General features: G+C 37.0%; 2 protein-coding genes across 3 annotated transcripts in view; both read left to right on the plus strand.

The window, feature by feature from the left end:
* LOC307197606 (heparan sulfate glucosamine 3-O-sulfotransferase 4-like) overlaps window positions 1–3,837 on the plus strand; it is an 87,900-nt gene extending 84,063 nt beyond the window's left edge. The window contains exon 2 of the mRNA XM_079943682.1: window positions 3,691–3,837. Coding sequence (XP_079799808.1) covers window positions 3,691–3,748 — 58 coding nt within the window. The 3' untranslated portion in view covers window positions 3,749–3,837. The remainder of the gene's footprint in view (window positions 1–3,690) is intronic.
* A 13,796-nt stretch (window positions 3,838–17,633) lies between these two features.
* Window positions 17,634–24,415, plus strand: part of LOC307197607 (heparan sulfate glucosamine 3-O-sulfotransferase 4) — a 290,500-nt gene continuing 283,718 nt past the window's right edge. Inside the window, exons 1-2 of one of the 2 annotated variants that reach the window (XM_079943683.1) lie at window positions 17,634–18,443; window positions 19,616–19,684. The gene's annotated coding sequence lies outside the window, so the exon portion shown is untranslated. Of the gene's footprint in view, window positions 18,444–19,099; window positions 19,685–24,415 lie in introns of those variants that run through there. The other variant, XM_079943684.1, reaches the window with a different exon arrangement.

The following is a 24,415-nucleotide window of genomic DNA, read 5'->3' on the forward strand; positions in this document are numbered from 1 at the left end:
AATGATTTGTAACTAAAATACTGGAGGACCTCTGGGCGACAGGGTAGGTAAAGCTTTACTTTTTCAGTATCTACCTACCAAACCTTCTTCTTGACTTAACAATGGACTCTCTTGAACAATGCGGTCTTGTTCCCCATAAAGGACATTTTATTACAGATAAATCAGGCACACAGTCACCTTTGAATGCACGCTGTGCAGGAGCCACAATACGTAATTTTAAAGGTCACGGGTGTCAGTTTTTAAATTAATTTTTTCCTTTCTTTAATAGTTCAGATCAAATTCTTGATTATATTATTAAAAAAATAATCAAACCATCGAAAAATCACCCTGTAATTTCAGAGGCTGGTGTCTGCCTCAAGAGTGACAGCCACATGACTGTGCTATAAGAGGAGGCTCTCAGCAGAATGAACGGAAAAAAATTACTTTTATGAACACCAGATTCTCCTGGGAGGACCCCGCCTCTGCTATGTTTTAAGAAGGAGCTGCCAGATTATTCTCTTCTCCATACTTGCTAAATTAAAAGCAATTCAGACATTGCTGGTTGAGGTTGGAACTTCGAGGTTGTTAAAAATGTCACATAAAATGTGAGGGTGCCTGTTGGAATAGGGTAATTTTCCTTCTAGAACTTGTATAGGTAAAGCTATCTGATTTTCAGAAAGTATAATATAGTTTCACTAAATAAATATATGCCAAAGCTTCTATGCCTTGTCTCTGTTTAAAAGAAATATCTTTTATAAGGAGAAAAATATTGGGTGTTTGGAGAATGGATGTTAGCAACTGTGTAAGTATTGCCTCAGTCTTAGATGGAAAAATAGAGCAGTGTGCGTTCAAAATCAGAGGTGGGGAAGGAGTCTTGCCCAGACTTTATTCATCTTGCAGATGTCTTTGGCCTGCATGGGGACTGGAAAGACATTCCTAGGTAGCCACAACGGAGTGGAGCTGAGCTACCCGCCTTGGCTGGCTTGTATTCACCCTCTTCTGTACCCTGTTGTCTTACCTGCCTGACCCCTGTAGGAATTTGAGTCTGAACCCCTTCCCTATGTCTGTTCTTTTAAAGCAGGAATATGCTGCCCCTAGGAGTAGCGGTACTATATGGGTGGCATGGATAACTTCAGTGTTGATTTTACACGATGATATGGAAGAAATATTTTCACATTAAGACAGAATATTATGGAATAGGTTTGAAAATTGGCATGATTTTTTTTTTTTTTTGAGGTACGCGGACCTCTCACCGTTGCGGCCTCTCCCGCCGCGGAGCACAGGCTCTGGACGCGCAGGCCCAGCGGCTACGGCCCACGGGCCCAGCCGCTCCGCGGCATGCGGGATCCTCCTGGACCGGGGCACGAACCCACGTCCCCTGCATCAGCAGGCGGACTCTCAACCACTGCGCCACCAGGGAAGCCCTCTTTTTTTTTTTTTTTTTTAAATAATATATGAGACTTCAGAGAAACTTCAAGCTTGCACGCGGAAGGGCTTGATTCCTGAATCTATTGTTCATTCTCCTTAGGCCATAAAGGATGCTTATTTGGAAAAGTTTGGAATGCATTGTCTAAGTCATGGAATTAAAGCTGGAAGTGGCCTTGGAAATTTTAACAGTTAGGGCTCTTGGCTGCATATGACAGAAACCCAACTTATTGCCTCAAGCAAAAGAGGGAATTTCTTGGCTCACAAAACTGAAAAGTCCAAGATTGGATGTGACTATATTCAGATTCTCAAAAATAATGTCATCATAAGTCAGTCTCTGTGAATAATCTGCTTATTCTCTATTTCTTTCTATCCATCACTTGTGTATTGTCTACGGCTCCATCTGTCACCTTTGTCTATTTATCTGTCTATCATCATCATCTCTGCTTTTTTCTGTTTTTTTTTTTGTTGTTCTCAGGCAGAATCTCACAGTGTGATAACCAATGCTAAGGATTGTGTTCACTAGTTAATCAGTCTCAGTGGCAACCTTTGCTGTTCTTGTCGAATAATTCCACCAAAAAGCTGCCCTAAAATCATTGATCCTGTTTGGGTTATATGCTCATTTCTTAACCAATCAATGATGTGACCAGGAGGTGGAATGCTCTGATTGGCCAGGCCTGGGTTTTGTGGGATTGGGGATCAATTCTACCTGAAATTCCTGGTCTGGGAGTAGGGGGGGCATGGATGTTTTCTACCAGAAGTTGAAATGACTGCTACAAAAGATTTTATATAATTCTAATTTTGCCCTTTACTGATAAAAGAACCCAGGTCAAAAGAGATTTTTCTTTTTTATTACCTCATGAAAAAATAATAATGAGTAGAACTGGATTTTTAAAAGTAATTTTTAATGGAAATATAACACATACAGGAATGTACATAAGACCTGAACGTACACTATGATGAATTGCCACAAAATGAATATACCCATGTAACTAGCACCCAGATCAAGAAATAGAACACTACCCGCTTGCATCCCACACCATCACTACCATCCAATCCCTAAGACTATTGTGACTTCTGTTACCACAGATTAATTTTGCCTGTCTGAACTTGACATCGATGGAATCATAAAATGTTAGAGTTTTTGCATCTGGTTTCATTAGTGCCACATGGTTTGTAAGATCCATTCATGTCGTTCATTCTTTTTCATCACTGTGTAGTATTTCATTGTGTGAGTATACTGAAAATAATGTATCCATTCTACTCTTGATGAATGTTGAGGATGAGTCTGGGTTTCTGTTATTATAAACAGTGCTACCATGAACATTCTTGAATATTCTTTTGCGGGGCATATATACACATTTCTATTGAGTATATTCCAAATAGTGGAATTCCTTGGTCATGATGTGTGCTTTCAAATTTAGGTGATAGTTTTTTGAAATTTGCTGCTGACAATGTAAATTACCCCCAGCAGTGTCTGAGAGTTCAAGATGCTGCACATCTTTACCAGCACTTGGTATTGTCAATTGTTTTAATTTTTAGGGTTTTTTTTTTGGTGGTTGTAGTGTATCTTATTATGGCTTTCAAGATTTTTCTGATGATTAATGAGATTGAGTACTTTTGCTTATGCTAATCCAACTCTTGGCTATACTCTTTTGTGAGGTGGATCTTTAAGTCTTTTGCCCATTGTTTTTAATGGTTTATTAATTTTTTTTCTTATTGATTTTTTAGGTGCTCTTTATGTATTCTGGATAGAAGTTCCATGTTGGATATATTCAAGCAGTTTGTGACATGTCCTTTTGCTTCATATTGTCCTTTGAACAGGAATTCCTTTTTTTTTTTTTTTTTTTGTGGTACGCGGGCCTCTCACTGTTGTGGCCTCTCCCGTTGCGGAGCACAGGCTCCGGATGCACAGGCTCAGCGGCCATGGCTCACGGGCCTAGCCACTCCGCGGCATGTGGGATCTTCCCGGACCAGGGCACGAACCCGTGTCCCCTGCATCGGCAGGCGGACTCTCAACCACTGTGCCACCAGGGAAGCCCCCGAGGAATTCTTAATTTTTATACAGCCTAGTTTATCAATATCTTTCTTTAAAATAAGTGCTTTTTTCAGCCTGCTTAAAAATTAAGGCTTTATCTCAGGGTCTGAAGATACTCTGTGTCTTCTTAAAGGATTTTTTCTTACATTTTTCAAACTTAGATCTGCAATCCATATATGACTGAGTTTTTGGCAAGGGGTGAAGTAGAGGTAAAGATTTGTTCTTTCTTTTATTTATTTATTTTTCAGATGGGGTATCCAGGTGACACAGAACGACTTATTGAAAATTTCCATCACTGCAATATAATGTCACTTTTGTTACAAATCAAGAGATTGTATATTTGTGAGTTTATTTCTGTATTCTGTTTTGCTAGACTGTCTATCCTTGAACCAATTTCACACCATTTTAATTCTTGTAACTTTATAATAACTCTTGATATCTGAAAGTCAAAGCCCTTTGGGCTTATTCTTTTTCTTCATGATTGTCTTATTTTTCTTGGCCATCTGTGTTTCCATATATATATATATATATATATATATATATATATATATATATATATTTTAGATTCGTTGTGTCACTTTCCACAAAAGTAACTTATTTGATTTTGATTGGAATTATGTCAAATCTATGGCCTGATTTGTGGGACAGTTAGCATCTTTATTTAATTGCTCTTTTAACTCATGAATGTGCTATATCTTCCCATCTATTAAGGTATCTTGATTTATCTCAGTAATGTTTTCTATGTACAGGTCATGCACATCGTTTGCTAGGTTTAGTTCTAAGTGTTTGCTGATATTGCAAATGGTATGTTTAAACGTTTTTCATTTTCTAATCATTTGTTACTAGTATATAGAAATACAAGAGATTTTTTGGATATTGTCCCAATTCACTTTCATTTTTTGTAATTTATATATTCTTTTGGATTTTCTAATGTATATGAGCCTGTGAAGTGTGAAGAAGACAGTTTTATTTCATTTTCTTGTCTGTTTTTTTTTTTTTTTTTTGTGGTATCTGGGCCTCTCACTGTTGTGGCCTCTCCCATTGCGGAGCACAGGCTCCGGACGCGCAGGCTCAGTGGCCATGGCTCACAGGCCCAGCCGCTCCGCGGCATATGGGATCTTCCTGGACTGGGACACGAACCCATGTCCCCTGCATTGGCAGGCAGACTCTCAACCACTGCGCCACCAGGGAAGCTCTCATTTTCTTATCTTATAGCACTTTATCTCCTGTATATTGTTGTATTATTTCAGCATTTCAAATTTAATTATGATAATTGCTCTAGAGTTTTTAAGTTGCTCTTTATCAGATAAAGGAAATATCATTTTATCAATAATTTGCTTGTAAATGGTCATGAATGTGTAGTGTATCTTATCAAATGATTTTTACATATTGGTATGATTTTTTCCTGTTAATATGGTGAGTTACATTGATTTTTTAAAAAGAATTTTGAGTTGTATTATTACAACAATTAATTGGATACATTTTGTAATTTTTATTTAGTATATTTACATCCATGTTTATTAGAGAGATTGCTTTATAATTTTCCTTTCTTATACTAGACATGTAAGATTTTGGTTGTTGTTTAAGGTAATCCTAGCCTCACAAAACAAATTGGATGTAATCCTGGGTTTTTTTGTTTGTTTTTGTTTTTTCTTTTTATTCTTAGGAAGGTTTTGTGTAATATTTGTGTTAATTATAATTTAGATGGTTGGAAGAATTCACTGATGGGACCTGGAGATTTCTATGTTTGAAGTTTTTATTTAAATTTAATTTCCCTAAATGATATAGAAGTATTCACATTTACCATTTCTTCTTGAATCTGTCAACGTTAGTAATAAAATCGCTAGTTATTTTACTGGCAAAAGCAGGTTCACTTGGGACTAGCCAGAGGAATTGCAATTCAGGATCTATGAACTGTGGCAGACCTAGGCAAACCCAGAGAACAAGGGAGGGGAACTTACTTTTACAGGGAAAAAGAGGGCATTGGGAGGGGCTGCAATAACCAAAGAGTCCATTGGAGGAAGCTGAGAGTTCAGAGTATGAAGTCTTCTCATTGGTTGGGCTGCTACAGCCTCTGATTGGCTGGGCTGTCTTTGGACAGAGAGTTTTCTTCTTCCTGCTGTATAGTAAGGTGGGCAACACCTTCCTGTCAGAGATGTGTGCTGCATGTGTAGGTCTCTTCCTGTTTGGAGTAATTGCCAATATATGTATGACAGGGTATGAGAGCTCCCCATACAGGCCTGTTTGGGCTCCAATTTTAGCTGAGGTTTCTTTAATTAATGTCACATACTTGTTTTCTAAATTGTGTTGTTCTGGGAATTTTTTCATTAATCTGAATTTCAAATGTGTTGGTATAAAGTTGTCCTTAATATTCTTACATTATCTTTTAAGTGTCTGTAGGATTTGTAATGCTGTTGCTGGTTTTGCTCCTTTTTATTGGGGTATAGTTGATTTACAGTATCATATTAGTTTCCGTTGTACACATAGTGATTCAGAATTTTTATAGATTTTACTCCATTTAAAGTTATTATAAAAATATTGGCTATATTCCCTGTGTTGTACAATATATCCTTGTAGATTATTTATTTTATACATAGTAATTTAACCTCTTAATGTCCTACCCTATATTACCCCTCTTTCTTCCCCTCTTCCCACTGATAAGTGCTAGGTTATTCTTTATATCTTTGAGTCAGTATCTGTTTTGTTATATTTGTTTGATAACATACAGTATTTGTCTTTCTTTTGTCTGACTCATTTCACTAAACATAATGCCCTCTGGGTCCTTCCATGTTGTTGCAAATATATATCTCCTCATCTTCTTTATCCACTCATCTGTCAGTGGACACTTGGCTGTCTTGTAAATAATGCTGCTGTGAACATTGGGGGTGTATGTATCTTTTCAAATTAGTGTTTTTGTTTTGTTCAGATACATACCTAGGAGTGGAATTGCTGGATCATATGGTAGTTCTAATTTTAGTTATTTGAGGAACCTGCATACTGTTTTCATAGAGGCTACACCAATTTACATTTCCTCCAACAGTGTATGAGTTCCTGTTTCCCATGTCCTTGCCAGCATTTGTTATTTGTAGAATTTTTGATGATAGCCATTTTGACAGGTGTGAGGTGGTATCTCATTGTGGTTTTGCTTTGCATTTCTCTGATGATTAGTGATGTTGAGTATCTTTTCATGTGCCTGTTGGCCATCTGTATATCTTCTTTGGAAAAATGTCTATTCTGGTCTTCTACCCATTTTTTAAAATCAAGTTGTTTGTTTGTTTGATATTAAGTTGTATGAGCTATTTATGTGTTTTGGACATTGACCCCTTATTGGTCATATTATTTGCAAATATTTTCTTCCATTCAACAGGTTGTCTTTTTGTTTTGTTGTTGATTTCCTTTGCTTTGCAAAAGCTTTTAAGTTTAATTATGTCCCATTTGTTTATTTTTGCTTTTATTTCTTTTGCTTTAGGAGACAGATCCAAAAAATATTGCTATGATTTATGTCAAAGAGTGTTCTACCTCTGTTCTCTTCTAGAAGTTTTATGGTTTCTGGTCTTACAGTTAAGTCTTCAATCCGTTTTAAGTGTATTTTTGTAGGTGGTATCAGAAAATGTTCGAATTTCATTCTTCTACATGTAGCTGTCCAGTTTTCCTAGCACCATTTATTGAAGAGACTGTCTTTTCCCCATTGTGTATTCTTGCCTTCTTTGTCATAGATTAATTGATCATAAATGCATATGTTTATTTCTGGTCTCTCTGTTCTGTTCCATTGATCTATGTGTCTGTTTTTGTGCCAGAACCAGACTGTTTTGATTATGTAGCTTTGTAGTATAACCTGAAGTCAAGGAGTGTGATACCTCCAGCTTTGTTTTTTCTCAAGATGGCTTTGGCTATTCAGAATCTTTTGTATTTTCATAGAAATTTTAGAATTATTTGTTCTAGTTCTGTGAAAAATGCCATGGTATTTTGATAGGGATTGCACTGAATCTCATAGATTTTCTTGGGTAGGATGGTCATTTTAACAATATTAATTCTTCTAATCTTTGGACACAGTTTATATTTCTACCTGTTTTAATTTCTTTCATCAGCATCTTATAGTTTTCCCAGTACAGATCTTTTACTTCCTTAGTTAAGATCTATTCTAGGTATATTATTCTTTTCATGCAATGGTAAATGGGATTTCTTTCTTAACTTCTGTTTTTGATAGTTCATTGTTAGTGTATAACAGATCTCTGTATATTAATTTTGCATTCTGTACCTTTGCTGAATTTATTGATGAGTTCTAGTAGTTTTTTGGTGGCATCTTTTAGGATTTTCTATGTGTAATATCCTTTCATTTGCAAACAGTGACAGTTGTACTTCTTCCTTTCCAATTTGGATTTCTTTTATTTCATTTTCTTGTCAAGTGGTGAGAGTGGGCATCCTTGTCTTGTTCCTGATCTTAGAGAAAGTGCTTTCAGTTTTTCACTATTGAGTATGATGTTAGCTGTGGGCTCATCATATATGTCCTTATCGTGTTGATGCATATTCCCTCTATGCCCACTTTCTGGAGAGTTTTTTTTTTTTTAATCACAAATGGATGTTAAATTTTGCTAAAAGCTATTCCTGTGTCTATGGAGATGATCGTATGATTTTTATTCCTCAGTTTGTTATTGTGGTGTATCATGTTGATTGATTTGCACATATTGAACCATCCTTGCATACCTAGGATAAATCCCACTTTGTATTGTTGTATGATCCTTTTAATGTACTGTTGAATTTGTTTTGCTAATACTTAGTTGAGGATTGATGCCCCTTTCACTCTTGATATTGTAATTTATGCTGTTCCTTTTTTTCTTTTCTTGACTATCTGCTAGGTGGTTATGAAATTGTATTTTTTTCCAAAGAACCACCTTCTTTGATTTTTCTCTATTTTAATATTAAATTTGCCCTTATATTTATTATTTATTTCCTTCTGTTTTAGTTTATTTGGCTCTTTTCTTAATATTTTGAGCTTAACTTAGTAGATTATTGTTCTCAGCTTGTCTTATTCTCTAATAGATGCATTTAAGGTTATAAATTTCCTTCCAATTACAACATTAGCTACATTCTACTAATTTTATTTTCATTAAGATTCACAGGAAACTATTTTCTAATTTCCATGTTAATAAGGTCTTTCCCCATGGTTTATTTACAATTATATTGCTTAGTCTCTAAACATTTTTGATTTCCTAGTTTTTGTTTTGTTATTGATTTGTTGCTAAATTCTAATGTAGTCAAACAACATACTCTGAATTATATTTTCTTGGACTTACTTTATGATCCAGAATATGATAAATTTTAATAAACATTCAGATAAACTTGAAAATTTTGTTTATTATCATATCATTGTTAAGTGTAGCATTCTATATATTTCATTTTGGTAAATACTGTTAATCATGTTAAGATTTAAAAAACTTAATTCTAGTATTTTGCTTTGCTTGTTCTACCATTTACTGTTAGTTACTGGAAGAATTTGTGAAAGTCTTCTATTATATTTACGTGTTTGCTTATTTCTTCTTTTAGTTATATCCTTTTTTGCTTTATATATTTGGTGTTATACTGTTTGCTGCAGACAAATTTAGAATGTTTATATCTTCCAGGAGGATTGACCATTTTATTTGTATGAGATATTCTTCTTTATCTTTAGTTGTATGTCTTGCTTTAAAGTCTACCTTGCCTTTTATAACTATAGCTACATCAATTTCTTCTATTTAGTGTTTGCAAGCTATAACTTTTCCCAGCCCATTACTGCCAGCCTTTATTTGTTCTCATATTAAAGGTATGTCTCTTATAAAATCAGTATATAGTTTTTAATTTTAATTCAGTGTGGTACTTTAAGTTGGTGAATTTAAACTATTTATGTTTAATTGCTGATATGTTGCAATTTTTATATAGCATAGCCATTTATTTTTTATTTATTTATTTTTGCGGTACACGGGCCTCCCACTGTTGTGGCCTCTCCCGTTGCGGAGCACAGGCTCTGGACATGCAGGCTCAGCGGCCATGGCTCACAGGCCCAGCTGCTCCGTGGCATGTGTGGGATCTTCCCGGACTGGGGCACGAACCTGTGTCCCCTGCATTGGCAGGTGGACTCTCAACCACTGCGCCACCAGGGAAGCCCTAGCCATTTATTTTTAATTTTCCCTATGTTTTATAGTTCTTTCTCTCTCTCTCTCCCCCCCTCTCTCTCTCTCTCTCTCTCTCTCTCTCTGTTTCCTTACTTTTTGGTTAGTTCAACCTTTTAAAAAAATATTCCATTTTCCCCATCTGTTAGTTTGCAGATATTCTTTTATGGGTTCCCTAGAGATTAAAACATGAATCTTTGAATTGTTACAGTCTAATATTTATCAATTCACAAATAATCCTAGTATTATGGAACACTTTAACTTATTCTATCCCTTCTAGCCTATTGTGTGATTGTGGTCATGTATTTAAATTTTACATATATCTTATATACTACAAAACTTTATACTTTTTTGTACAATTTTTCTTTAAATTAATTCTCATATTTAAACTTAAAAAAATTCCTTTCTGCATTTCTTGTTGCTGTGTGGAAATATTTTCCTCCTTCCTGAATAATTCCTTATAGTGTTTCTTTGGTGCAGGTCTATTGGCAATAAATTCTTTGAAGTTTTGTATGTTTGGAAATATTTTTATTTCACCTTTATTCAGTTAATCCATTTCATTTATTTTGCTTTATTCTTTAGTGAAGAATGTTTTCTCTAAGTATAGAAGTTTAGGTTGGTGGTTGTTTCCTTCTCTGCTTTCAAGGTGCCATTCCAGTGTGTCTGGCTACCACAGTTTTATTGAAAAGTCAGCTGTTAGTCTAAACTTTGCTCCTTTGACAATATCCCCTCAACGTCATGCTTTGAGATTTTCTGTTTCTTTCATTTTCAATCATTTATATATGAGGTACTTAGGTGTAGTTTTCTTTGTAGGTGTCCTTCTTGGAAGTTGTATCACTTCTTTAATCCATACCTTGATGTCATTCACCAGTTTTAGAGAATTCTGAGCTGTTATCTATCCAAATATTGATCTGGTCCTGTTCTCCGTATTTTTCTCTTGTAGCACTCAAATTCCATATATGGTAAACCTTTTCACAGGGTTACATATATATCTCTTTCATGTTCTTTTCCGTACTCGTCATCTTTTTTTTTTTTTTTTACCTTTTATGCTTCATTCTGAGTATTTCTACCCATGCATTCTTCCAGCTCTCTTCCCCTGTGTCCCATCTGCTGTTTAACCTGCGTACTGAGTTCTAAATTTTAGTTATTGTAGTTTTCAGCTCTAGAATTTCCATTTTATTCTTGTTTATATATTTCAGTTGTTTGGTCAACTTGTCTAATATCTCATCTATTTTATTGGACATTCTAATCAAAGTTTAGAATCTGAGTCTTGTAACTCCAATAACTAAGTCACTTGTGGGTTTCTTTTAATTGTTTATTTATTTCCCTACTTTTTGATATGTCTGGTAATTTCAGTAGACATTGGACATTAAGGATGTCAAACTGTAGAAATTCTGGATGGTGTTATTTCTCTTCGGAGAAGATTCACCTTTTTCTATAGCAGGCAGCAGGGGACAAATCATCTCATATCATCATGGGTAGAGCTGACTTGAGGTTGGATTGCATTCAGGGTCAATCTACCTTTTGTTCAACCTCCATCCTAGGGTCTCACCCTCTAGGTGTCCCAACTTAGGGCTTATCACGTCTAGAACTGTTCTCCTTGGCAGGTCTTCAAATCTAATTTTTGTCTCTCTAGCACTGTGAGGCTGTCAAAAATCTTTTTTCTTTTTACCCCTTTTAGTCTGGCTTCTTAACCTGTTCTGTGACATTTATAGGTAAATGCCTCAAGAAGAAAACTGGTACTGAATATGGGTCTCAAATCTCTAGTCTTTCCTTGTCTCTGATCTTTGCTCCTCAAGTTCTGGATAACTTGGCAGCCCTGGACCCCAACTTAATTTAACCCCAGCCCTGTGAAATTGCCTGTACCTCTGCTGGTTTCTATCCCTTGTAACAATTACCCCTGCCTATCATTTCAGCTTCCTAACCTGCGGCAAAAATTGACAAATGTCCTGTGGAAAATACCAGCATTCAGAGAGTTGGGGTAAGCTCAGTGAGCTTTCCTTTTCTCTGGGGTCTGGATTTTAAATTCTGACTGCCACAGAAACTCTGGTGCTTTCAAACAAATGACTTTTGATATGTTATTGGTTTTTTATCATTGCTCTTGGTGGGAGTGTTGGTCTGTTACAAGCTACTCCAGTTTAGAAGACAGTGGATGCTGTGAATTGCATATTATACTCAGACTTCCTGTCTTTGGTCTAATAGTGCTGGTCAGTATCAGTCCATTGTTGCCATTGGGCAAGCAATTATGGCACTGCAAAAATGAGCTGTGTATTATAAATGACACTTATTTAGCATTTTGGACTTTATAGTTGTTCCCATCTATTACCACTTTCTGTTTTCATTGCAATCTTATATTGATAAAATGAGAATCATTTTCCTCATTCTGTAAATGAGGTAACATCTTTTAGGAGTGATTAAAGTGGGTTATTCAAAATCACACAGTGAAAAAATGCCACTGTTTGGACTCAAACATAAGCCATCTACACAGTAAATTTTTCTCCTTCATCTATGTTACTTTTCTTGAAAGAAGATTCTAGATATGGAAGAATGCCCAGGTATTTTTATTTATTTGTATCCTTAATCTCAGGCAATATAATATGATGAATAAGTGCTTGGACTTTGCTGTTAAGAGACTCAAATTCAAAATCTTCCATTTAATTATGATATGACCCTTTGCAAGTTACCTTTTTAATCTTCTATTTTGTCATCTTTTAAAGTATGGGTAATAAATTGTACCTTATTCTCAGGTAAGTTAGGAATGGCAAAAGAACTAATGCAAGTGGGGACTTTAGAACACTATATGCCATCCAGCAAGAGCTATTGTTAGCTATCATATTTAATAATGATAATATTATTGATATTGTTTTTGCTATTGTTGTTACTAATGCCTCTTGACCAGTCCCAGAGCTCCCTGTATTTTCATTTCCTTCCAAGTCTTCCCCTGTAATACTCAAGTGATAGGTTTGCAGAGGTCCAAAAGTACTGCTCATAAACCATTCAGAAAGCAGATGCTTGCATTTTATTGCCAATGACAACTATGCTTTGTCATCAGTGGGTAGAACTATGAATAACAGCTGGAATCCTGGATTCTTGGAAAACAGTGTTACTCAAACTGTAAATTTCTTTATGCAAGGCTTGAGAAACCAAAAGCCCTCGAGGATATTGACTGTAACAAGGGATTTCCTGTTTCGTCATCTTTTGGCTGCTGTCTGAAGCCCACTTCATTCTCTGCTGGTGAAGCTGTCCATTGCTTCTCATATCCTGTCATCACAGGAGTGGCAGAGGGCATGTGACATTCTGGAAGAAAGGAGAGGTTTTTGGTATAATTACATGGTGAGCTTAGGGTAGGAGGAAGGGGTAAGGAAATCAGCCTGCCATTTTATTCCAGAGAGGGATCAGTGATTCAAATCATCAAATCCAAAGGAGAGTTAAAAACTCCTTCAGCTACAGCAAGGAAAGTGCACACAGGCCAGCTTCTGTGACCTGTGAGTGTTCACAGAGCTTCTAGGAGGATGTGAGTCTTGGTGTTGAGTGGGTCTCCAAGTATGAAAGCAGGGATTTGGTAGTGTATCAGTCCGTTTATACTGCGATTTGCTGCAGTAACAAATTGCCCCAAAGTCTCTGGCTTAAAACGACACAGGTTTTTCTCACACTTCATGTCCATTATGGGTCAGTTGTAATTATGCTACACAACTTATTTATTCTGGGATTCAGGCTAATAGAGCTGCACCTATCTGCTGTATCAGTGGTTTTACGGCAAGGAGAAAAGAGAATATAATAGCTGAATACTGTAAGCGCAAAGTGACTCTTAAAGCTTCTATTGGAAGTGTTTATGTGAAACTTCCATTTTTATTTCATTAGCCAAAGAAAGTCTCATGGACAATTTTGATGTTAGTGGGGTGGAGAAAAATAAACCTTGCATAGGGACAGGCAGTGAAAACTTTGAACAATCATATAATCTACCACAGGGACAGGTTCACCCACAAAGAAAGGGTTTGGATGCCCTAGTATGGCTCGATTGGAGAAATCTGAATACCGACTGCTGGCAGTTGGGAAGTGCTGAGACATATAAGTCTCTGCAGCATCCTAATTATTCAGGTGTTTGTCTCCAGTCCTCTCTCGGAGCCCGTGATCCCAGTGTGACAGTCTCATCCAGAGACCTGTATGCATCAGGAATGCCCACCTGTCTACTCCTGCAGCATTTCCCTGGACATTGAGTTGAGATTGTTGTTAGCAGAACACAGGTATGAACATATGTGACCTCTTTTAATGAGCAAGTAAAGACTTTCTGGAAGAATCCAAGTATAATCTTGTTGATGTTGTATATGGAGCAGGAACGTCCTGTGCAATTTGAATACCCCAATTGTTGGGGTCTCTTCAGTGAGGAAAAGCTGCCATTTTAATTTTCATGGAGCAGACTGGAACCAAAATTTTCCTGAGCTTTACCTTTTTTTGGTAGCTGCAGTCTTGAAGTGGGATGATGGTGTTATAAGTGGTTTCCATGCCACCCACATTCAGTTTCTCATTGTTACTTTGAAGTATCATTTCTTTTCAAAACTCCATGCCTTTCAAAGGTTTTTTCTCTGTTGCTTGGATTTTGTAGGTCTTACCCTCATAGTGAGCTCTTCCTCATTCTTTTCTGTTAATATACAAAAAAATATGTCGCCAGTTAAATATTTATCACTTACATAGCACAAGTCTTATATAATCTTTAGAGACAAAAGATAAACTGATAGAAAACAAGATTTAAATTACCTTTAATTCCATGATCCAGAGATAACCATTGTTCTTGTTGCAGTGGCTAACCTTTCAGACTTTTTCTCTGTGAACCATCATCAATATAAATGATATTATGTGCACAGCAATTACCAGTGTGGAGGCTGACAGCACAGCTGGCCCCCACTACTCATAACCTGATTGTCAAGTTATTCAAATTCTCCAAATGTGTTTCTTCACCTGTAAGATGGTAATTTTACTTTCTCATATTGTTGTTAGGATTGAGTGAGTGATTCTTTATAAAGTTCTTAGAATACTGCCTGACATATTAAATGCTTAATATTGACAGGTATATTTTTTCTGGATAATTTACATGTTAGTATATTTCTATATCAATATATCTGTAGTCATGCCATCCTTTTTAATGAAATAATTATGTTACAATAGCACTGTATAACATAGTTCTTTTAATCAATTTTATATGGTAGAATATTTAGGGTGCTTTCAATTTATTTTTCATTATTATTGAAAAAACATACCCTCAAATATTTAACTAGGAGAAATCCTTAGAATTTGGGTCACCAGGTCAAATACATGGCCAGTTTTATATCTTTTGCTATAAATTTCCAGTGCTCTCTCTGTAACATTTGCCAGAAACCTCTGGGTCCACTATACCAGTGAATCCATTCAGTTTTAGTATTTTTCTTAATGATGCTTATCTGATAAGTGGAAACAATTGCTAAAATTTAATACAAATTCCTTTTAATTCTAGTCAAAATGAATGTTTAAAAAGTACCTTTATTAGAAATTTTTTTGCCTTTTTGTGGGAGTGTCATCACCCATTTAAATTTCTTGTCCATTTTTCTATTGGTCAGTCACACTCTTCTCTCAATCTCTTTCCCTCTCTCTCCCTCTCTCCCCCTCTTTCTTTCTCTGATGGAAATAACTTTCCTAATTTCAAATGTGATACATGTCAGTTGGGATATAGAAATATATAAAGGAGAAAAATGAAATTTCCCATGAAACTCTTCCCCAAGACAGCTTTTATATACAGTTTGGTGTCTATCTTTCAAGATTTACCAATGGTCCTCAATCTTTATTGTGCATTAGAATGTCTTAGAAGGCTTGTTAGAACACAGATTTCTGAGTTCCATACCAAAAGTTTTTGATTCAGTAGGTTTGGGGTAAGGCCTGAGAATATGCATTTCAGACAAGTTTCAGATAATGCTGCTGCTGCTGCTGGTCTGGGGACCACAGTTTGAGAACCACTGTTGTTTAGACACACAGACAAGGCACCCATACTGTTCATTAACTTTCTATTTTTTTTTTTTTTTTTTTTTTGCATTACGCGGGCCTCTCACTGTTGTGGCCTCTCCCGTTGCGGAGCACAGGCTGCGGACCCGCAGGCTCAGCGGCCATGGCTCACGGGCCCAGCCACTCCGCGGCATGTGGGATCTTCCCGGACCGGGGCACGAACCCGTGTCCCCTGCATCGGCAGGCGGACTCTCAACCACTGCGCCACCAGGGAAGCCCCTAACTTCCTATCTTTTGCTCAGCTTATCACAGATAGTATTTATGTAGTTCTGACCCACCTTCGTATGCAGCAGAGTGCATCTTATTTGATATCAGAGGCATTTAAGTTGTTGCAATTTTATTATTATGATAGCAGTGCATCAAAAATCTGTGTTCCTATTTGTCTGAATACTGTATTTGTGCAGGCTTTTCTGTAGGGCAATTTCCTCGAAGTGGAATTGCTGGTAAACGTGCATGCTTATATAAAATTTGACACATCTCACTGATCTCCAGAAAAATCGTACCAAAATTTACTTCTGCTTACTGGTGTTAAGAGTTTCCTCACATACTGGGCAAAGACAGAGTGCGATCACTCTTTACCAGTCAGAGGAGAAACAAAGTACGTTTCACTTTTAATATTTCTTTGGTTTTTTGTGATGTTACACATTTTAAATGTTTATCGGCCATTAGCATTTTTTCTTTTGGACGTCATCTTTGTTCACTTTCATTCTTACTGTTCTATAAAAGCTGGTCATTTAATCATAGACAGCTTTTAAGGTTGGAGATATTTTACCCGTTAATCATATTATTTGCCTTTTAAAAAAATTATTTTATTTTTGGCTGCGTTGGGTCTTTGTTGCTGCATGTGGGCTTTTCTCTAGTTGCGGCGAGCGGGCGCTACTCTTTGTTGTGGTGTGCGGGCTTCTCATTGCAGTGGCTTCTCTTGTTGTGGAGCATGAGCTGTAGGTACGCAGGCTCAGTAGTTGTGGCTCGTGGGCTCTAGAGTGCAGGCTCAGTAGTTGTGGCGCATGGGCTTAGTTGCTCCGCGGCATCTTCCTGGACCAGGGCTCGAACCCGTGTCCTCTGCATTGGCAGGCGGATTCTTAACCACTGCACCGTCAGAGGAGCCCTTATTTGCCTTTTTTGATGAAGAGAAAAATTTAATTTGCCTTTTATGCGTATTTCTTTTCCTTCATGTACTTTTCATAATCTGATATTATTTGTTCATTTATTTTTTCTGATATTATTTGTTTGTCATACATTTTTTGCTCAGCTACTACATACTAGAAGCTTTCCAAGGCACTGGGGATAGATAGTTAAAAATCTTGCCCTCTTGGAGCTTGTATTCTAGACAGTAAACGAAATAATAAAGAACTGATATAATGTTTTAGAAACTGATGAGTGCTATGGAGAAAAACAAAGCAGGGAAGGATGACGGGTATATTCACTTTGATTTTCTTCAGTTTATTATTATTTTATTTTTCAATTTTTCATTCATTTACAAATTATCTTGGTGTAAAACCTTGAGGTGTGGTTTAAGCCTGTCTTTTATCTAAGTATATTTCTTGAAAACATTGTTCTTTTCCTACATATCTGAGATATCTTTAGGGTGCACTAAACATATATATTTGGGTCATTTTCTTTTCTTTTTTAAAAATTATATTCCATTGATCTACCTCTGTTATGGTCTCAGGAACAATTTTTTTAAGTTGTCACTGTATATTTTATTCTCTAAAACTGCAACTTTCCCCCTTCTCATTCTTTTGCAGTATTTTTTGGACTATTCTGATCTTTTTATGCTTGCTGATAAATTTTAGAATAATGTTGTGAAGTTCCAAATAAAATCACTTTGGGATTTTATTCAGTGATATTAAATTTGTAGGTCAATGTGTAAGAACTTAAAATCAGTTGATACAGTATTGAGTTGTCCTATCTAAGAACTTGGCTTATATAACAGTGTATTCTGTTAGCTTTATATTCTCCATCAAAGGGTAAATATTTTTCATCTGAATTGTGTGCATTTTTCTACAAAATTATTTCAAGGTGTTTTACATTTTTTGTTGCTATTGTAAATGCGGTAATCGGGTATTATGTTTTTTGACTAGATATTATTGCCGTCTGGGGAAGCTAGAAGATTTTAAATTATATGCATAATTTAATATATAAACATATAATAATTTAATGATATGTATCCTGGACCCCCTACTGAACAACTGTAATAAGTTTAGTGGAATCTGGATTTCTTAGTGGTATGTATGATCCACAAATAATCTTACAGTTACCTCTTCCTTTCCAAAATTTATCCAGTATTGCTTCGTCTTATATTTTCACATTGCCAACGATTTCTAGAATGATGTTAAAAGAAAAACTGAGACAATTTCCTTTTCCTGTTCTTGACTTTAATGAGAATTCCGCCTTCCTGTCATCACTGAATATGATGGAGCTCCTGTTTCTCAAGCACTTAATCTTTCCCAGGTGATGCACTGTGCTAGGTGCTGGGGGTCACGAGAATTTTATGTGCAGATTTTTCAGCACGCAGTTCATGACTTTGGTGCTTTTATGACGCGCCTTCCTCACAAGGGAGGTTTTTATTTTTATTTTTTAATTCATTCCTCATTTTATTGAGTTTTCTTATCGACTTTCTTTTCTTTCATGAAAGGTCATCAGTGAGGGCTTCATTTTCTCGGTCAATTTCTGTCAAGAGAGTTTCTTTTTTGTTGCTTTCACAGGGAGTTTCAACTTACCCGAATGTACAGTCGCCTGGTTGCAACAGGTTTTCATCAGAACTGCATACAGTTGGCCCTCCTCATCCGAGGCGTCCACATCCTCAGATGGGGAAACATTGGGTGGGTGAGTGGATGGGGGATCCAAAAAGTTCTGAAAAGCAAAACTTGTATTTGCTGCGCTGTGTATCGGTAGGGGTCCCGGAACCAATTTGCGCCGTATCGCGGTGTATCCAGATGTGGTTGTATTTTCACTTTTTTCTTTGGTTCGTAAATGAACTCTTCCCTTTTGTAGGTTGTAGCTTCCTTCTGTTTGTGCCCCCGCTTTCTCTTCTCTGTCTCTTTGTCCCCCCCTGCTCACCCCTCCCTCTAGACGCAGACTAGCTTCTGGGTGTGAATTCCAGCTCTGTTCCCAGGCTTTGTAACCCTGAGCAGGTACCTAGCTTATTAAGGCCTCAGTTTGCTCATCTGCAGAATGCAGCTTATAAAAGGTCTGCCTCATCTGTAGGAAGTGAGGACCAACTGTGATCACCCTGGCTGTGGTCATATAGCTTCTATCCCATTGGTCCTATGTTCTTCCTCAGGGTTTTGAGTTTGTATTTTGTCTCACCGTCATCAACATATTTACAGGAACCACTATAAGAGTCATTTCTAATTAATTTTATCTCCTTTCCTTTTTCTTGTGCATTCAGAAAGAGCTTCTTCAATTTGTTTTGCTCAACAAGGTGTTGAAATTTCCTGGAGTGTCAATTCAGCTGTTTAGCCCCTTTAATGTTTTAGTTCTGTGAACTGTTATTTCTTTCCTTGAATTAATTCCCTAACTCTATCAGCGTCTCTTTTATTTTTCCCGCAGTAACTTGCCTTATTATTTCCTCTTATTTTACAGGGTCTGTGTTTTCTATGATTTCCTTGAGAGTGAAAAGCAGATGGTATCTAAAATTTCCCGAGCAGTTTTTCTTGAAAATATGATCCTCCTCTGCTTGTTGTATGTTATGTTTAAATCCTCCTTCAAAGTTCCACGTTCTTTCCACAAGCCTCTTGTGGTGGTGGAGGTGGTGTTCGTTCTCTTTTAAATTTATCCTTGAATGTGGACAGTCATGTTCCAGCTTGTTACTTGCCCCAGAATCGCACAGCATTTTTCTAGGGTTTTATTCTGTTTGCCCTTATGTCCTCTGGGGTCCTTTGATCACGTAACATGAATGATGAAGTGAAATAGTGTTTAATGAGCTTCTTTCATTGGCTAACGCTTGCCACTAGCACTTAATAATTGTTAGTTACTATTATTGTCATTACAGTATTTTCTCAAGCTGGAGAAGAGGATGACCTAGGTTGGCATTAGAAGATCAAGGAGACCACAGCCTCAGGTAGGATGCAAAGGGCCTTTGGGGACCAAGCCAGTCCAGTCAGCAACTTCTCTGTTTGTTAAAACTCTGGTGCCTGTGTCTGTTTGGTTTCTGGGTAGCAAAGCGGTGTGACTGAATCAGGCTCCTTTCGTGATGCTACTTACTGGATACTGACTGGGGCTTCCTATCCTAAGAGAGCCCTTATGGGATGCTGTTCAATTTCCCTTACACACCTGAAGTAATTCGCACTTGGTCATGGTGTATAATTCTTTTTATACATTGTTGAATTAGCTAATATTTTTAAAAGGTTTTTGCATCTAAGTTCATGAGAAATATTGATCTGTATTTTTCTTTTTGGTATTGCCTTTGTCTCTTTTTTTTAAACAAAATAATACCGGTTTCATGAAGTGATTTGAAAAGTGGTCCCTCTTCTACTATTTTTGAGAAGAGATTATGTACAGTTGGTGTTTATTCTTGAAATGTTTGGTAGAATTTTCCAGTAAAACCACCTAGGTCTGGAGATTTTCTTTTTCAGTAGTGTTAAAAATATGAATTCAATTTCTTCAATGGTCATAGGACTATTCAAACTTTCTGTTTCATCTTCACTGATTTTAGTAGCTTGTGGTTTTTGAGGAATTGTCCATTTCTTCTAAGTTGATAAGTTTATGAATGTAAAGTTGTACATGGTTGTTCCTTATTATTTTTTTCATGTTTGTAAGATCTGTAGTGGTATCCCCTGTTTCATTTGTGATATTGGTGAATTTTGGCTTTGCTGTTTTTATTTTCACCAGTTTTTCTTGAGTTTTACCAATATTATTGATTTTTTTCAAGGAAGCAGTTTTTCATTTTATTGATTTCTCCATGTTTTCTTATTTTCAATTTTGTTGATTTTTGCTCTTTATCATTGCTTTCTTCTGCTTGCTTTGGGTTTATTTTGTTCTTTCTCTAGTTTCTTGAGGTAGAAGCTTAGCTTTTTTTAAATTAAATTTTATTTTTTAAACTTTTTTCGGGTTTTTTATTTTATTTTTAAAATATCTTTATTTACAATGTTGTGCTAGTTTCTGTTGTACAGCAAAGTGAATCAGCTATACGTATACATGTATCCCCATATCCCCTCCCTCTTGAGCCTCCCTCCCATCCTCCCTATCCCACCCCTCTAGGTCGTCACAAAGCACCGAGCTGACCTCCCTGTGCTCTGAGAAGCTTAGCTTTTTGATTTGCTGTTTTTCCTTTTCTCTGAAGTAAGCATTTAATGCTATAGATTTTGCTGACAGCTCTGCATTAGCTGCATCCCAAATATTTTGTATTTTCATTTTTATTAGTTATAAGTAATTTTTATTTCCTTGGAGACTTTCCCTTGGACTCATAAATTTTTTGTTTTTAGAAGCATGGTGTTCATTTTCCAAGTGTTCAGAGATTTTACCTGTTGTCTTTCTATTATCGCTTTTTAGTTTGGTTCCACTGTGGTCAAAGAAAATTCTTCGTATGATTTCAATTCATTAAAATTTCTTGAGATATAGTTTATACCTCAGAGGATGCTCTCTCTTGCTGAATGCTTTGTGGTGATTGAAAAAATATATATATTCTGCTTTGTTGGATGGAATGTTCCGTATGTGTCCGCTAGATGCTGTTGACTAATTGTGTTCAGAACTTCTGTTCCTTTGCTGATATTCTGTCTAGTAGTTCTATCATTTGCGGAGATTGGGGTGTTCATGCCTCCAACCCTAACTGCGGATTTATCTGTTTCTCCTTTTAAAAAAAACTATCTTTTTCTTTTCTTTTTTTGGGGCTTTGTTGTTTGGAGAGTACACACTCAGGATCATTCTCTTATGCATTTTTATGTTTCTGATACAGTGTCCACATGTAATAAAGGCTTTCAGCAGATATTGCCTGAATGACTTAGCAAGTTAAAATTAAATAAGTACATAAGTGAACGATGGAAAATGTTTCACTTTCTCAAGCTGTGATTTTTCCCCCCCTTGGTTGTACAAATTATGCAGCATATAGTTTTCAATTAAATCTTATTCCTCATTTATGTTTTTTAATGTTGATTTAAAAATTACGTTTGAGAAGGATCAAAACTTAGCTGAAGGAGCATGGACTTTGGGTGAGACAGATTTGATTTTAAATATCCACTGTGTGGTCAAACACATAATTTAGCTTCTTTAATTCTCAGATTCTTAGTTGGAAAATGAAAAAGACGGCACTCTGTCAATTGGGAAACAGTTGGTGACAATGACGGAACTGCTGGCTTAAGTAACAACAAAAATTGGTTTCTTTAATGGAAAATTTTGGAAGTAACTCATTCCAGGTGTGGCTTGATCTAGTCAGAGCTTCATTTCCTCATCAGGGAATGTAGCTATTATTTTTTGTGATTCTCTGTAATTTTGGTCTTCAGTGGCAGTTGTATCCTTAGAGTGGCTTCCCTCATAGTAGCAGAAATAACGTCTCAGGTTCTCACCTTCCCATCACAGTTTACATAGAAAGGGTGAACATCTCCTTGGGCAGCTCCTACAGGAACTTCTTCCTTATAATGACCCCAGACATTTTTCTTGCTTCTCATTGGCTTTCACTGGATCACATGACCTTCCCTGAACCAGTCACCAAGACTATTAAGGAGGAACTGAGGGTGCTGTCAATCCCAGTCAAACCACTTGGCTGAAAATAAGGGTCTTTCCTGGATCTAAATGGGAAATGGATGCAGAGGAGGCAGACAAATACGTGTCTGTTGTAGTTGCCAGTATTTCAAAGTTGTTATGAAGATTAGAAATAATATGCAGGGGTACCCTTTGTAGTGCCTGGGATTATTCATTACGTGTCAGATAACTCTTGATATTATAATGATGATGATTATTAGTAGGATTTAGTAATATTAGTAAATGTCTCCAGGAAGTTCTTAGAACAATATTATAGGGATACCTTCAGTATAAGTTGAGCTCTGAAAGTGTTTTACTCACAGATGACACCAACTCTTGAGGTCTGGTGAGATCTAACAGCAGTGGACTCTTAAGTGATCTTCCTGTCTGTGGTCTAACCTCCTCCAGACTATTCTCCGTGTTGCCTCCAAATTCCTAACCCGTAAATCTGATCAAATCGCTCTCCTGCTCAGATCTTCAGGTGACTCTCCTTGTCTGTAGCAGCGGTCCCCAACTTTTTTGGCACCAGGGACCGGTTTCCTGGAAGACAGTTTTTCCCCGGACGGGGGTGGGGTGGGGGTGGGGATAGTTCAGGCGGTAACGCCAGCCAGCGATGGGTCAGGTGGTAATGCCAGCCAGCGATGGGTCAGGCGGTAATGAGAGCGATGGGTCAGGTGGTGGTGTGAGTGATGGTTCAGGCGGCAACGCGAGTGATGGGTCAGGCAGTAATGAGAGCGATGGGTCAGGTGGTAATGCGAGCCAGCAATGGGTCAGGCAGTAATGCAAGCGATGGGGAATGATGTGGAGCGGCAGATAAAGCTTTGCTGGCTCGCCCACTGCTCACCTCCTGCTGTGTGGCCCGGTTCCTCATAGGCCACGGACTGGTACTGGTCCGCGGCCCGGGCGTTGGGGACCCCTGGTCTATAGCAGTGCTCTAGAGACTTTATTTGAATATGAATCACATGGAGTGTGTTTAAAATTCAGATTTTGATTTGATCAATAGTAATAAGCTCCCAGATAATGTTGGTGCTGATATTGCTGCTTTGAGGATGCATTTTGAGAAACTAGGTCTGTAGGACAAAGAACAAACACTGTGTAGCAAAGACCCTCAATAATCTGACCTCACCTACATCCCTAACCTCATTTCCCATCATGTCTCAACCTGTACACTGCAGCCTTGCCTAAATGCCACAGGTATTTGCATCCCATTGAACTTTTTCATACCCTTCCTTTTGCCTAGAAACTGCATCCCCTCTGCCATCTTCCTTTCCAAGTTTTACTATTGCCTAATAATCTTCCAGTCTTTTGTTGGAAAGTTTATTTAACATGCCTTTCTATATTCAGTCATGAGATTGTACCATAAATCCTCATAGTTTTTTCTTGCCTCTCCTCTCCTATAGAAATACTATTTTCTTGATAATAGAAAGGGCTGTTTTTATGTTAGTAGAACCAACAGAAACAGTTTATTATGGGTGGATCCTGTGTTAAAGACTTTCCACGTATTATCACATTCAATCTCATCTGATCCTCACATCTGCTCTGTGAGGTAGGTATTTCTCAATGTGTCAAACAAGACTCCCACTTGAAAAGGACAGAGTCCAGAGATTCAATTTAATTGAACTTTAAAAAAGAGGATTCTGTTGGTTCATATCACTGAAAATTCCTGGTGGTAGGTGTGGTTTCATTTATGGTTCAGCCCACAGACTGGATAAACATTATTCACAGTACGGCTATCTGACAGAGAACCCATGTCCAGAACATATACACAGTGCCTACGAATTTTACAATACAAATCCACAAGCACCTTAAAATGAGCAAAAGCCTTGAACATACACTTCGTAAAAGAAGATACACAAATAGCCAATAAGTGGATGGAAAGGGTGTTCATTATCATGTCAACAAGGAATACAAATTCCAACCACAATGAGATACCATTTTACAACCACTAGAATGGTAAAAACAAACAAAAGAAAAACCAGAATTGGCAAAAGCAAGAGTTAGGATGTGGAGAGGCTGCAGGAACATTATGTCGCTTGCTGGGGGAAGTATCAAATGTTACAACCATTTTGGAGGATTGTTCGTTAATTTCTTATAAAGTTAAACACCCATTTACCCA

The sequence above is a fragment of the Stenella coeruleoalba genome (genome assembly GCF_951394435.1).
Source record: "Stenella coeruleoalba genome assembly, chromosome: 15".
In the NCBI taxonomy this organism is placed as follows: domain Eukaryota; kingdom Metazoa; phylum Chordata; class Mammalia; order Artiodactyla; family Delphinidae; genus Stenella; species Stenella coeruleoalba.